The sequence below is a fragment of the Austrofundulus limnaeus genome, unplaced genomic scaffold, assembly GCF_001266775.1.
Source record: "Austrofundulus limnaeus strain Quisiro unplaced genomic scaffold, Austrofundulus_limnaeus-1.0 Scaffold419, whole genome shotgun sequence".
Classification (NCBI taxonomy): Eukaryota; Metazoa; Chordata; class Actinopteri; order Cyprinodontiformes; family Rivulidae; genus Austrofundulus; species Austrofundulus limnaeus.
In genome coordinates this window covers 46,566-62,068 of record NW_013952821.1, presented here as the reverse complement: position 1 = coordinate 62,068, position 15,503 = coordinate 46,566, and the positions used below count along the sequence as shown (strand labels likewise).

Here is a 15,503-nt window from a genome sequence, read left to right as displayed (position 1 = left end):
GACTTTTTGGAGCTTTAAATCATGTTGTCATCCCCTCATCAAAAACATCCCCAGAGTGTTGCTTTGACTCATTCATGCATGTTCGAGAAATCCTTGAATCGCCACGTGGAATTGCGTAAATGCCTGCTGGTACAAATCTCCGTCTATTTTCACAAAGCTCCTCCCCTTGAGCTCAGTCTGAAGCTGAGCTCCTACCACACAGAGCACCCCTCCCCCAAAGCATTGTTTGAAAATGTGCTGAAGTGGGAATGCCAGAAACGGTAGAAGGTTCTTAAAGAGACAGAGGCCAATTTCAAGGTGTTTGGATAAACTATGATGCAACGTCAACATTTTTCTTTTTGAGAAATACAGAATTGTCATGACAACTGGAAGTAACAGTTACTTGATTGTGATAAAGAATTAAATTATGTTCCTGGACAATTTATAATACCCACCCCCTTAAAAATTCTTTGAATTGCTTGTACATGTTTGTACAAAAAACAAAAAACAGAACACAAAATGAGTGCTGACAGGTGTTTGATAAAAGGTATTTACACAAACATCTGTAAGAGGTTTTAGAGGATTTTACTGAGTTAATACCTCAGACTAAAACAAAAATTTTAGGAAGATCAGTGAGTTTTGGATTCATGGCAGGAACCAAAGTTCTGCTGAGGCTCTCTCCACAGAACGACTGAGTTTAAAATGAAGAGACAGGGCTCTCAGGGGAAAAAATAAAAAATAAAAAYGGGAAGCACCGGGAGAAGTTTCCACATGAATAATGAATGCAGCTGTTTGTATGCGCCCACTGGTCTCTGATATCTCCCAGTTTACTCTCCTCTGCAGTTTCTGCCCATGCCTGAGCTTTTTTAACGTTACGTCAGAGCGACAGAACGAAGGCTGCAGTGATCCAAGACCAACAACAGACCACTAAACATGGGACTGGGTCAACACTGAGACACGAGTCTGTTCCCCATGTACACATTCTAATAATTCTTCTACAACAGAAGCTGCGTTTCCATTGCAAATGTGCGCAAAACTTTGTCGATATTCTGTTAATGTCGAAAAACAGTTTCGCAACTGCGGTGTTTCCATTAAGTAAGAAATGCTATTAAAGTCACGCATGAATACGTTTATTCTCACAATAATTCATTACAAACAGGGCGGCAATGGATGTAAACACATAGCATGTTGCTACCGCGACACTAGCGCTCATTATCAGAGGAGACGTCGGCGTCTTTTATCGAGGCTTTCAAGCGACAATTCCCTACTTGGGAGCAACTATGTGTGCAGCGTTTTTGGGAAATTGTACTCAGTGAGTTTACTATTTTATACTACTTCTGTGATAGTACTACTATTTCTACTTCCTGTTATCTTCTTCGTCATCGTCTTTTTCGCCAGTAGAAACAGCCGGTTGTTGATCACGTGACTCCCGTGATGCGAAAAAAGTGTTTCCATTGCAGTTTTGCGAAAAACACCAATTTCGATAAGGCCGAAAAACCACCTCATCCTAGCGCAAAAACATTTTGTCGAAAAACGTAATTTTTTTCAAAATTGACGTGTTTCCATTGAGCAAATTTATTTTCGAAATTCTAATTTGCGCATTTTCATGGTCAATGGAAACGCAGCTAATGAGCAGAACCAGAACTGATGCAACCAGAACCAGCAGACATGCTGTGTTAGACATCTGAGTGGGTTGGTGGTATCGTAGGAATCCATGAATGCCAGATCAATTTAATAATTTCAACGTTGTGAACAAATCGTGGAGCTAAGGGAAAGGGAAATGAGGATTAACCAAGCGAATACTGAATTTCTCTCAAACCTAAATGTTTGCTGAGCTCTAAATTATGTTTCAAGGAAAACAAAAGCACAGTTTTTACATTGTTTTGACCACAAGGAGCTGGAGAAATGGCTGCGTTTGTGTGGGTTAYGTCCAATTCACGGCTGGTCATCAGCTGCTTCTGCTCCACAGTGTGAGCCTCACCATCTACCATCTGCTTGTGCAAGCCCCATCCCCCTTTCACCCTACCGGGGTGGGGGTACCACTGCCAACTACAAGGACTCACCAAGATCCTTAGAGCCTTGACTTTTGCTGGCCATCTCGCCCATCCGCACCAGAGCGTCGAAGTAGCCCTTTGCAGCAAATGTGACACCTGGAAACATGGAAGCATTGGGCGTCAGATCAGGGGTTGCTGACTTGAAATGACTTTTCTTCTTCAGCTCTGTAACCACAACCCTCCGCTCCCCCCAGAAGAGGTAAGACATGGGGTGTTGGGAAATAGAGAGCGATAGGCAGCAAAGGTGACCAGGCAGGGAAAGGAAAAGCTCTATGGAAGCAACTGCAGGAAGCAGGAAGCTGCAGAGACTTTTCTAGAAGAGTGAAACAAAGAAACCTGAACAAACTACTTCCTGGGAATTACTGAAATGATCCATTTTTCGGCACGCAATTTGTWCCACAATTTAGTTATTTCAAAACAYTCAGCTCCTTCAGRATACTCCGGCTATGACTTTTGATATTTCAGCAACTTTTTACAGCTGTTTAGCTTTTCTGGCCACATTTTTCTAATTGAAAATGAATAGATAGTCTTCGACATTCACAAACCCGTCAAAATGTTCAGAAATCTTTACTGCGCCTTTTACTCTGGTTCTACTTCTTCTTTGTGCTAATTTCAGCTTCTTTGGATAATTTTAGCCAATTTCAGCCATCCTTCTGCTCCTTTTTGATATTCTTCTGATAATTCCAACTTTTGTGCTTCTTTCTGATTTTTTGTGCTAATTTAAGCATTTTCAGCAAGTTTTTAGAAATTTTTTGGCTTCTTTAAGCTTTTTTGGCTATTTTATAGCAAATTGCAACTTTGTCTTTGCTGCTCTTTAACATCAATCTGCTAAATTCATCTTGTTTCTGCCATTTTTGTCCTCTGTTCAGCTTGTTTTGACACTTTTGCTGACTTTTCCACAGATTTTTAACTTATTTTATTTTTTCCTATTCAGCAAATGGCAGCTCTTCAAATTGAACTCACAATAAACGTTTTTCCATAAAACATTTTCAGCTTTTTTAGCAACCATCTTTCAGCAAAAAGCATTCACACTGCATTTTTGCAGAAAATGCAGATTCTCTAGTTAAAGTCTTGTTTTTAATTCAGTTCAGGAGGGGTGACAAATAATCAGTGGTGGACAGTAACAAAGTACTTTTACTTTATTACTGTAATTAAGTACATTTTTTGAGTATCTTTACTTTACTTGAGTAGTTATTTATTTGGGAACTTTTTACTTTTACTCCACTACATTTCAAAGACAAATATTGTACTTTTTACTCCACTACATTTCTAGGAAGCTTGTCGTTACACGTTACTTTTAGATCAGCATAGCTTTATAATCCGCTGAAAAAAAAAAAGAAAGAAAAAAATCTGTTGTTCCGGTTTTTCTTTTCATGAAATGCAATTGGCCACAAGCTATGTTCGTCAAAAGGTAACCAATCACATGCGTAGCTTATAGTTCTGACTGTCACTGAGTGTGTATACGTGTCTGTGTGTATACACTGACAATATTTATGAATGTAGGCATGTATGTATGTATATCTTTATATATGTATGGGTATGTGTATATATTTATATATACCCTCCATGTATTTATCCATTTATTTTTCAGGTGAGYGAACAGATGTTGGGTGTGTGGTCCTGTGTTTTGTTGGTGTATATTTAATATACTTTTAATAGCTATTTCAATCTTTATATCTTTCTAATTACTTCTCTCTCTATTTTTCTCTCTGTCTCTGTTTTCTCTTCACTTAAAAAAAGTCACTGATGATGAAAAAATAAACTAAATAAACTAATATTTAGTTTAGTTTTCTACTGAAGTGACAAGAAAAAGAAAAGAAAAAAATGTAATTTGTACTTTTACTTTGTACTTAAGTACTTTAAAATGCATGTACTTCTGAATACTTAAGTATTTTCAAAAGTAAGTACTTCAGTACTTTTACTTGAGTAGATTTTTGACTGAGTAACTTTTACTTGTAGTGGAGTAGATTTGACCATGAGTATCAATACTTTTACTCAAGTACTAGAGTTGAGTACTTTGTCCACCACTGCAAATAATGTGTGGAGTGAAGCAGTTATGCATCAAGATAGCATTTCTTCAATTAAACCTATTATTTAGCTGCCTAATTATCTAGCTTTAACATGAGTAATGTGCTCTATGTAAACACAAAGAATGAAAGCAGGCAAAACCAGCCTGTTTAAAGAAGTTGCCACACGTCAGGTCACAAACTGACATTACCATACCACCTTCAGTTTCCACACAGCTTTTCATTTGTTCTGTTTTAATATCCAGACTTCTAATATCAGAAAAATTACATGCTCTTGTGTCACAAACGTACGCAATTTTTAAAAAGAAATTTAATGAGATCCACCCCAACAATCCCCTCGAAGGTCAACTGGTTACATGTGCCGCCCAGAAACTTTCACAACCAAACTTCCAAACGACACCGAACTCCTGTCAAACGTTCGCCTCGGGCAGCAGCGACGACAGATTAAAGAAGGTCGTGGGTCCCGACAGCCGTGACGACAGAGGACACATGTCCACTGCGGTGATGGGTACWGATGAGGGGTGGGTTTATTACAGAGCTGTCAGACTGATGAGTGTTTGTGCTTGGAGCTGCCACAGAGCGCTCACAGATTCCCTGAAGAGGAGAGGCAAATGACACAGCCTTCATCTGAAAAACAATGAACTCTATTCTGAGTTCAGTCCACAGCGGAGCGAAGCCCCCCTGCCACGATAATTATTATTATTATTCCCAAAATTAAGATGCTTTCTGTCTCCAGCTTCATTTCTTCTACTTTCTCCTCATTGTTTAAAACCTGTTTTTGTTCAGCTGAAACCCAAACCTTCATCTGGTCTTTTGTGTGACTTTAGCTTAGGTGGGACGTAAATGTGAGGGGGTCTCGGCTAATCCTGTGTGGCAAAATTTCAGCTTCTTTTCCTATTATTTAATTTTTTTCTGTCTATTTCGTTGTAGTTAGTTAATACAAAATATTTTATTTGCCTAAAATTTTTGTCCTGTATTTTTTTCATAATTCACGACAAGTATCGGTATCAGTATCGATGATACTAGCCATGTATTTACTTGGAATCGGATCAATAACAAATTTCCCAGCATCGCCCACCGCTAGTGTCAGCAGAAATGAAACGATCAAGATGGAGGTCTGCATCAGCTGAGGGAGTCGCCCCATCCKACTCGAGCTTTCCACTAAAATCTATAAAAACCACCATCACGCCCTGACTGAGAGAGGTAAAGAGACAAGCAAAAAACTGTCGGCCGACTTAAAAATATAATTCTCTGCAGATTCTTGTTGAAATCAAAGTTAAATTCTGATTTTTTTTAAACGATTTCCAAATGACAATCTGCTGACACAGCTCTTTCTCTCCACCTCCTGAGGCTCTGCAGCAGGAAGTTCTGGCTCATCACCACGTGCACGGTGTCCTCACTGATCCACAAGAAAAAAAAACAGCCTCCCTCATGAATCACGCCGCCCGCTCTGGACCACAGCTCTACTTTCAGACTCCAGTGACAAAAAAAAAGATGATTGCAGGGTTCTCGCTCGGCTCTTAGCTCCGCCTCYCCGCGCCGCCGCCTGGCATTGATGAAGTGCGATCCCCGCTCGGGGAGTCGTCGGGCTATTTTTAGCTTTATCTATCAGGCGGGAGCCAAGGCCGCCTTTATCGCTCTTCTAAGACGGCGCAGTGTTGCGTGCAGATCTCCTCAGCAGTGACACCTAACAGCCGACAGGTTTCCCTGCAATCTATGGGGGAATGAGCCCAACAGGCTGAACATCTTGTGTTATTCACTGCAGAAAACTTAATTGATGTCAACTGTGTGACTGATTCAATTTCATTAAACAATATTAAGCTGCAGGACAATGGTTGTGTCTTTTTTTTTTTAGAAAAACGATCTTGCTTCTCTTTTTTCCCCATTTTACCCAGTCTCGTCCTGGATTCCRTCTCAGCCTGTTCTTGTTTCCACGGCCCCATGGGTGGAGGTACCGTTATTCTGGAAACACCTCCTGCTCCACTTCCTATTGGCTCATGCTCCACTTATTCCTCCCCACCCCCACTCAAGATGAGCGCTTTGTCTTTCACTTTGGAGCTTTTCTGGCTGCGTGTAGCATACACCTCTTTCCCCCCACTCATACACTCCATGCAAACACACAAGAGCGCAAGCAACAAGAAGCAATAAAAGGATGCAGAGCAGAGGCAGATGTTTAGAGCCAGAGAACTGGAAGGCAAAAGATGAAGACAAAAAAAAATAACATGGAAACAATCAGAAACATTAACCCCGAAGTTTCAAACGGACTCAAACATTCTGTTCATTACTGAACCGAAAAACTTTCTAACGAACAACAAACTCGCTTCTATTGTTTTCATCGTGCCTCATCCCTGCTCAAATTTAATATGAAAAAACTAAAAATCAGCACCAAGTGTTGGGTCAGATCAGGTCGCAGCTGCTCAGTTCTGACTGGAAATGAAAGACGAGGACGGAGAGGTAAGGCACGGCGGGTGTACTCACTGGTGAGCGCCTTCTCGTAGCTCTTCGCCATGGCTATGAAGTTCCGTAAGCACGGGTTGAACTGCTCCATGATGTTCTGCAAGGAAAAGCAGACGTGATTAGTGGAACAGCAGAGGTACAGTGACGGAGCACCGCTCTTTTCTGGGTCAGAGAGACGAATCAGCTGAGCCAACCGGGACGAAGAGGAGAGCAGGGCAGACTCGTTTCAGAACCCCAAGTCCCCCAATATCCAGGACTGATGACACAAACACGATTTGTATGAAAATTTGTGTGTGTGTGTGTGTGTGTGTGTGGAGGGGGGGGGGGGGGGGGTCTGCTTGCTCACACCTCCCCTGCTGCATGAATTTAAAATAAAACCTGATTCTGGCTGCAGAATTCGAGCTCAGCGGGAAACTTGGACCTGACACCACATCCCGCCGTCTCTCTGCACCTCTCTGAACTCCTGCTGGAGACTATTTTTAAAAGAGCTAATTCACCTAAATGAACAAAAATCTGTCTGAAARTCATTAAATCTAAGAAGAATATGTCGAAAAGTGCATGAATGCATGTTAGTCCTCAGAATATTTGGTATGACTCTCAGCTACAGCACCAAATATGAACATGTGTAAACGTGACAGAGTTATTGCCTGTGTCGGCCATCTTGAATGGGAWTGAAGGAACATTTGTCACTAATTAACTGAAGTTTAGATCTGGTCTTGTAGTTTACACGTTTCTCTWGAGCCCCATGCCCCCGGTATCGGTGGCAACACAGAATTTTCTGTTTTCTATTTCTTTTAACTTCCTTTAACTTAAGATCTGTCAGTTGAACCTGGACATGTTTGGTATCAAAAGAAACCCAAGAATCTTGGAAACTATTTTTACATTCACCAAACACAGTTCAAATGTCAAGCAGTTGAATCAGAAAGTAAACAAACTGTACAAAATGGTGTCATTGTAAATCTGTAAATACATTCAAGCAAATCTGTAAAGGAAAAAAAATGCCGTTATTTTTTTAAAGCAAGTCAAAGTAGATACCTAAATATGTTGTAAAGTTTTTTATTTGATTTTGAGTGAATATGATCCAACTGAAGTCAAATATAATTTCTCATTATTTTATATAATACAGTATATATGGTGACAAATAAATGTTAGGATAATTTTTCAAAAGAATAAACATTCAATAAGTCTTTTCAGGCAGGTAAGAAAAAATAAATAACCTTTGGATGTAAAAACTTCAGATTTCTTAACATTTATTAATGGTACCATCATGGTCTGTCTTGTGCAGAATGAAAAAAATGTAAAACTACTTCTTTACTAAAACCTCTGTAACTTTGCTCCAGTTCATTTTAGCAGCATGAATCTTTGCACAGGTGATGTCCACAAGTGGATTTATGGTGTCCAAGAGTTTTAGCCTAATTCATTACAGTTTTAAGTAGGTTATATACGGTCTAATGAAAAAGAATTCAGGTTGAGAGTAAAAAAAAAAAACATTAAATTTTTTGTTCCATCCTCTATATCTCACCACAGCAGTTGTTTTAATACTTACACTTCTAATAAAATCTCCCAAGTGTTAACTTTATTTTGATACCAAGATTAGTTAAGTAGAGTTTGTAAATGCTGAGATACACTCAGTTATATTTCGGCATAGTATTTTGAGCTTGAAGAAAACTCCTTGGGGCTTAAGAGGTCAAACAAAAAGAGTAAATCTCTATCAATGTGTCCCACTCTGTAACATCAACAAAGCTTGTTTAAGATTCCAATGTGCGACATAAAAGGTGCCGCCCCCAGGGGTTTGACCAGGAAGTTAGGTTTATGTACATGTAGGTTTGGGGACAATGGACTGCTGAAAGGGTTTTTATTGTTATGATACTGATAAGACCCAAGGCCTCAAACTCACAGCTTTGGACTCTGTGAGATGACTGAAACAGAGTTCAGGTCTTTTAATCAAATTTTGTTTTCTGCAAACTTATTTCAACTTCCATTATTGATCACATTTTTCTTACAGCAGGGGTGTCAAACTCCAGTCCTCGAGGGCCGCTATCCTGCATGTTTTAGAGGTTTTCCAGCTCCAACACACCTGATTCAGTGATTGAATTAACTCTTCAAATTGGGCAGAAGCCTGTTAATCACCCAGCGATCAAAATCAGGTGTGTTGGAGCAAGAAAACCTCTAAAACATGCAGGATAGCGGCCCTCGAGGACAGGAGTTTGACACCCCTGTCTTACAGGATTGACATCAAAATTTACTCTGTTAAAAAGGTGTTCAAAGTATTACCTCCTGAGAGATTCATTCAAATCCATCCTCTGGTTCACGAGATATTTTGCTAGTTGTAAAGTAACTATGTACAAATACTTTGTTACTGTACTTAAGTAGAAATTTTGGCTCTCTCTACTTCACTTAAGTAAATATTTTTCAGCCAACTTTTTACTTCTACTCCTTACATTTTTACACAGTTATCTGTATGTTCTACTCCTTACATTTTTAAAAAAGTTAAGAAGTAGGAAGTCATTACTCCTATTTCATTCCGGCTCATTATTGCTTAAAAAATTCTATCCCAATAAACTGTGCCTTTGAATTTAATTGTGGTTGGATGAGAAGTATAAATATATACACCATTCTGACACATTGCACCTTTACACCAAAGCAAATTCTTAGTCTGTGAATCCTGTTCATTGCCAGTGGCAATAAAACAGATTCTGATTCTAGTTTGTACACAATCCATCACAGCTGCACACCTTTAAAAAATATATTTGGAAAAATCTAACCTCTCATTTTGACTCATTCCTTTTATTTTTAATACTTAAGTACATTTTATGTCAGAAATTTACTTTTGTTACTTAAGTACAAAATAAATCATATACTTTAAAGACTTTTACTCAAGTAATATTCTTAGAGGTGACTTTAACTTTTACCAAAGAAATTTTATGATAAGATACTTGTACTTTTACTCAAGTATCATTTTGTGGTACTTTATACAAACAAACACTGTATTTTGCTAACGATACAAACAAACACATTGTTGCTCTGCCTTCATCTTCGATGGTAGAGGATACAAAGAAAACGTGGATAACCAAAGAAAGGGAGAGGAAGCTGCTGATTGGCCTCTCACAGCAGRGACAAAGTCAGGAATTGAATAATAAAGACGGACAGGAAGTCGTGACAAGATGAAGAAAAAGGAGCAGCATCTGCGCAAAAACACTGTCACCGTCCAGAGCGGGCGTTCTGACAGATACAGGGTATTTATAGACCCAAGTGAATCTCTCTGAGTCGCTCATGTCAAACGGTTGAGTCCTGTCAGCAAACTGCAGCTGGCACGAGAGCAAACGAGTCGAGACCCGAGACCCGAGGGCTGGAGGTCAGGAAGAAACGTGTGAGGAGTTTTACTCTCCATCTGCGGCTGCCTCCTCATCTTTCTTCTTACTGACCTTTCACTCCTGCTGCACTTCCAACCAGAACTTATTATTTTTTTATTATTTTTGGGACTTTGCCAGCACTAAGGTTTTATTTTTAAAGAGAAGCAAGACCAGATGACGGGTGAACACTGTGAGAAGCAGAAAAAATGTTTTAGAGCTCAAAAAGTCAAGACACCGAGTCTGCCGACTGTATTTCAACTCCATGTAAAACTACAGTTTGCAGAGTCCTACAGGTCATTAGAGTAGAATAATACTGTTATGAAGAGTGAGAAAAGTTTAAAACAAGACGGTGCAGTGTAGATCCAACTTAACAATATTAAAACTGAGTCATTGCGTTCCCTGCAGTGGGATCTTGGGGTTCATCTGAGGTTTTTAATTCACCACAACTTTAGATAAAACACGAAGAACAGCTCATTTTTAGTTCAAATAGTTTAGTTTAGGAGCGAGGCAGGAGGAACACCAAAGGACGGATTAATGAGCAGAAGGCAGATGGAGAGAGGGGACATCTAAGGTTGGCAGATATTTTTTCATGGCTGCTCGCTGCGAGGACGCCTGCTAATGCCCGATGGCTCACAGACTACAGTCACCTTGGTGCAAAAACTTCACCGTGACTACAAAAAAAAAAAAAAAAAAAAAAAAAAGAGGGAAGCAGGAAGCAGGACAGAACAATACAGGAGTGCTCAAAGTAAAGAACTGCAGAACAAAAAATGAAAGAACCGAAGTTTACAGTGCATGGTTCATTTGTTGGTTTTTACATTTCAAAATAAAAATCACACAAAAATGTTTTATTTGATTTTATGTTTTACAAAAATGTAAAATTAAACTGAAAATCCACGGTGTTTGATTTTTGCTCCATCTATCTAAATCCAAAATAAAATACACAGATGTTTTAATGTAGCGATGYCAAAAATGACAATTCACCAAGAGTTTACAGTGGCTGCTACAACTTTGATTTACAGTTTATGATGTCAATGTGCTGGAAACCATTTCTAAACACATTGACAATGGCTGCACTCAAACATTAATCTGCATAACTTAGAATATTAAAGCAATTTTGTTTCTGTTAAGATCGACTTCCTCTAAATAAGACAAACATGATTTACAGCTCCGCCAGAAGGTGCCAAATAGTGCACTGACAAAATATAAAGCTCATCTCTGCTTTAACTATTAATATAAAAAATAAGACATAATTTAAAAAGCATAGCCTTTTTTGTTTTTGTAATTGTCTTAAAAACACCCAGTTATTAGTTTTTTTCCATTTTATTATGAAATCTAAAAACCAAAGAATGAACCTTAAACAGATTGTTGAATAAACACTGAATGAAAGWTTTATTGCAAAACCAACCAGGAGAACGCCAATAAGCTTTTCCTTATTCTGCACCTTTTTGCATGGGTGTATGTTGCAGAATGATTAGAAACTAACAGACCTTAAATCTTTGAGAGCTCTTAACTTGATATATCTGTGCTTAATTCCATTAGATGTACATATTGTTCTTAGTTTTGCTTTTAAATATGCCTCATATGATTCTTATTTCCTTTTTTGAAATTGAATTTTTAACTACGTAACCCTTAAAAAAGATGGTTTTTAATCTCAATGGGATTTTTTTCCTGGTTTAGTACAAACAATGCTACTTCACTACAATGTAAAGTCAAATATACATAAAATAAAACCTCAGGAGGGTAAAAAGACAGGCAGATTGTTTTATTTGACATGCATTTATTGGGACAAAGAAAACCTCTTCCGCTGCCGTTATGCAAGGCCTCAGCTGCACAACAAAGTGAGCGTGGAAACGCTCCAGCAGCAGGAATCAGCACATGATGTACCACCGGCTGGAATGCAGAGGCTCCAACAAAAGAACCAAGCTGGAAACCCAACGCAGCTCAGTTTTTGTGACATTCTCGCTTTAACACTCAGGTTTGTTTGTGTTTACATGCAACATTGGTGTGAATGAGCGACGACTCAAGTCATGCGTTCACCGCCTGACAGGTTCAGCAGAATGCGTCACATTCTTCTTCCTTTCAGTTGTTTATGTCAGCTAATTAAAGAAGAAACTCCTGAGCTGCAGAGGTCCCCCCCCCCCCAGAGGTAAAAAAAAATGTTTGGAGCAGATGTTTCAGTCACTTCAGTCTGGATCTGGTGCAGCTTGTTTTTACACTGAAAACTGAAGTTCACAAAGATGGAAAATTTAAAAGGACTTTTCATGTCTGAGGTGGCCCAACCTGTCTGAACGGTCCCTTTAAGAGCTCCTGTAAATGTGCTRATATTGAACCATACTTGCTTTTTGTTTTAGGGGTGAAATCGGCTCATTACTGTGGCTGGTGCAAGCCTAATCCCCCAATCAATCAGGTCTTGTTCCTTAAGCAACAACAGGGACAGAGGCTGATTAACATTCCGCTGAATAAAAGGACCATATTTTACAGAGCGCATGAGAAATAAGAGGGATTATACAGCAAACACTGATTTGCTTTACTTTGGCCGTTAGCTTCAGCCTCGTGTTTTAATGAAAATCACTAATTACCCCGAGCTATTAAAGTGTACAACAACACACAGGTTGCCAGATCACGTTGCAGCTTGAAGGAGTTTTTTTTAATGAAGGAGCTCCYTCTTCAACACCAGCTATTTGTTAGCTGGCAGCTAAATGCTAAYGTCACTATTAAAATTCACCTCATCTCTGGTTTTCATTCTGGTGTAAAAATATTTTCTGATGTCCCTGATACAAGAATAAACTAACAAATGATRATGCTTGGCTGGGACAAGAGAAAAATGACATTAACCTTTAGAGGAGATTCAAACTGTGATAACAGGAAGTAACTGCACTGACATTCAGCCTTTTTTAACAAAACATGTTTCTGTAAAAACCAAAAAGGCTAATTGGTGAGTCATCTAATTAGCAAACATCCAAATGATTCATCTGTAGCTGCTCACTTAGAGTCAAAGAATTTATCACTACTAAATATTTATTCATAAGTTCAGGGTTGGAAACGCATGCACGTGCCATGTCACACGCATGACTTCAGATCCCTCCAGCGTGTTAAATATTTATTGAAACTCATCTCCATGGTTTGCAGTGCAGATGTTTGTTCTGGAAGCACCGAGTGTGAAAAACTGTGATTGTGTTGGAAGGCGAGCATCATCTTGAGACCACGGCCTGCAGGCAGAACTCTCCRCTAAAGACCTGAACCTGTGATGTGAAACTACAAGAGAGTTAGACTCAGAGTAGTTTGTAAGGGAAAACTGTGCCTTTAGCAGAATTTATAACAAGTCTGGTCAAAAAAAAGACCTGAAGACAGGGACAAAGGTCAGAGTATACAGAGCAGTGGTACRAACCACCCTCCGGTATGGCTACGAGACAAGGGTGACATACCAAAGGCACCTCCAACTCCTTGAACAATTCTACCAGCCATGTCTCAAGAATGGAAGACCACTGTCTGCCCAAGGTCATACTGTATAGAGTTATTTGGACATTGCAATAGAGGTGCCTCAAAAAAAGAGGTATAARGACCTCCTCAAGACCTCCCTAATCACATCCTACTTTGATAATCACACATGGACTTCATAGCAGCTGTCAGAACAGATTGCCGCAAAATATCCACAAGGCAGTGGAAGCTTTTGAGTCTTCATGTACCATCAGCCTGGAGAAAAAGAGAAGCAGTAGCAAGAACAAAAAAAAAACTGATTCAACCTCTGACCTGACACTGACCTGCAGCCRCTGTAGCAAAACTTGCCTATCTACGTAGAATAGGCTTTTCAGGGGTGCACCAATTGTCTTATTTTTCGAAGATCTGCCAACACTTAGATACGATTTGTGGAAAAGATCAGCTTCATCTTCCTCTACAAAGGTCTGAAAATCAGCCGCTGCTGTGAGCGCTACCTAATGTCCAKTTAAAACAAGTTTGTATTGTTTCAAGGGTATTGTTCAATGTTCTTCATTAAAATAAAATTGGAACATTGAAGGTGTTATAAAAAAAATCAGTATCGGCCAAAATCGAAATTGTCAAATCAGATTTTTAAAGATCATGATTGGCCAGAAAACTGTAATTGTTGCACCCTTACTTTTAAGCCACCAGAGTACTAAAAAGTCCCACCTCCAGATCTTTTGGCCCTTTTCCACTAGCGCCTCTACATGGTTCGGGAAGTTTTCCATTACACTCCAGTAACAGCTCTAGTGGGTGGGGTCATCGTAAAGTTGGGCGGTCCCAAAGTCCAAAAATTGATGCCATACGCATCCATAGCTGGTGGTGGTTATKCTCCATTAAGCTATTTGCCATCCACCATTAAACATAGCAGAAGACCCCGAAAGGATACACAACAATGGAGGACATGATAGTGCTGTTATTGCAAACGGCAGATTGGGTTGTAGCTCTTGTAACGCAACCAGTGACTCCACCCCCTAACCAAKCAGTGACCGACAGTTTTCTGATGTTGCGTTTTCAGGCCAACATTGGTACACTTGGAACCACAGYGAAGGAAGTCCTGAAAAAGGGGTCTGGTTTCACAAATCCTTGCTAATGGAAAAGTTTTGGAACCTTGGAGATCCAAGGCAAACCATAATGTAGAAGCAAGTTTGCAAGCATGGGATCATAATTTGGTTTGGTATTTTTATTTATTTTTTGTGAGATTTGACACAAACTGCTGTTTCCCAAACTGATCACTTTCAAAGCAAACTTGTAATAAAAAGGTGAGTTTTGGTTGATATCCGGCCTCTGTGGATCATAAAGAATCAGTGTTGTGCAACCGGATAACTCCACAATCTACTAATAGTTACAAATCTGAGAACATCCATTAAACCTCGTGTTTTTGTTGCTCTCAAAGGATAAATACATCGACTTCTCTCTGCGATGAACACAGTCTTTTAAAACTCCTCAAAAGTTAAATATTATTTTGGTCCCTTAAAAAGGAAGAAAGGTAAAAAATGAAAGGTTGAAATATTAAAAAAATGTAAAAATGAAGGTGAAAATGGTGTTGAAAAATGTCACTGGTCTGTGCAGGCATTAAATCTGAAGAATATGTGAGAAAAATAYAAGTTGAGTTGTGTAAGTGCTTCTACTTGGGCGAAGCCATTCATTACTTCCTTCCTACACAAAGTAAGTCCACTCATGTTCCAAACACACTTCTGAAAGAAAAGGTAAGAAAACTAAAAGCATTAAGAACAACTCTGTGTGTGTGTGTGTGTGTGTGTGTGTGTGTGTGTGTGTGTGTGTGTGCGCGCGCGCTCACGCGCATGTGTGCGTGCACGGGCTGAGTCACAACCTGCACAAACAGCAGTGGGCTCATATCACGTTGGGGCGTAAATTACTGTAAAGCTGAGCCAACCATGTGGCACCATTAGGACCTGCGGCGCCACACGTTGCCAAACAGATTAACCTGCAGGCGGAGGGCTGGTAACCCCGCCAAGGKGGGAGGGACAAGGGTGGGGCGGGTAGAGACTAAATAAATAAATAATAGGATTTAAATTACTCGTTATCTGTAACTGGTCTTTTTTTTGTCTGATTTCAATATTGAATCTATTAATAGTCAGTTACAAGCAGATCTTCAGACATTTCATGGTTGGCTTCAAGATAATCTTTTGTCA

General features: G+C 39.4%; 1 protein-coding gene across 8 annotated transcripts in view; it reads right to left on the bottom strand.

The window, feature by feature from the left end:
* Positions 1-15,503, bottom strand: part of baiap2b (BAR/IMD domain containing adaptor protein 2b) — a 67,792-nt gene that overhangs the window by 39,615 nt on the left and 12,674 nt on the right. For 6 of the 8 annotated variants that reach the window (XM_014024345.1, XM_014024346.1, XM_014024347.1 and 3 more), the window contains exons 2-3: positions 6,539-6,614; positions 2,043-2,129 (exon numbers count right to left, since the gene is read on the bottom strand). In XM_014024345.1, coding sequence (XP_013879799.1) covers positions 2,043-2,129; positions 6,539-6,614 — 163 coding nt within the window. The remainder of the gene's footprint in view (positions 1-2,042; positions 2,130-6,538; positions 6,615-15,503) is intronic. The other 2 variants (XM_014024349.1, XM_014024350.1) reach the window with 1 other exon arrangement.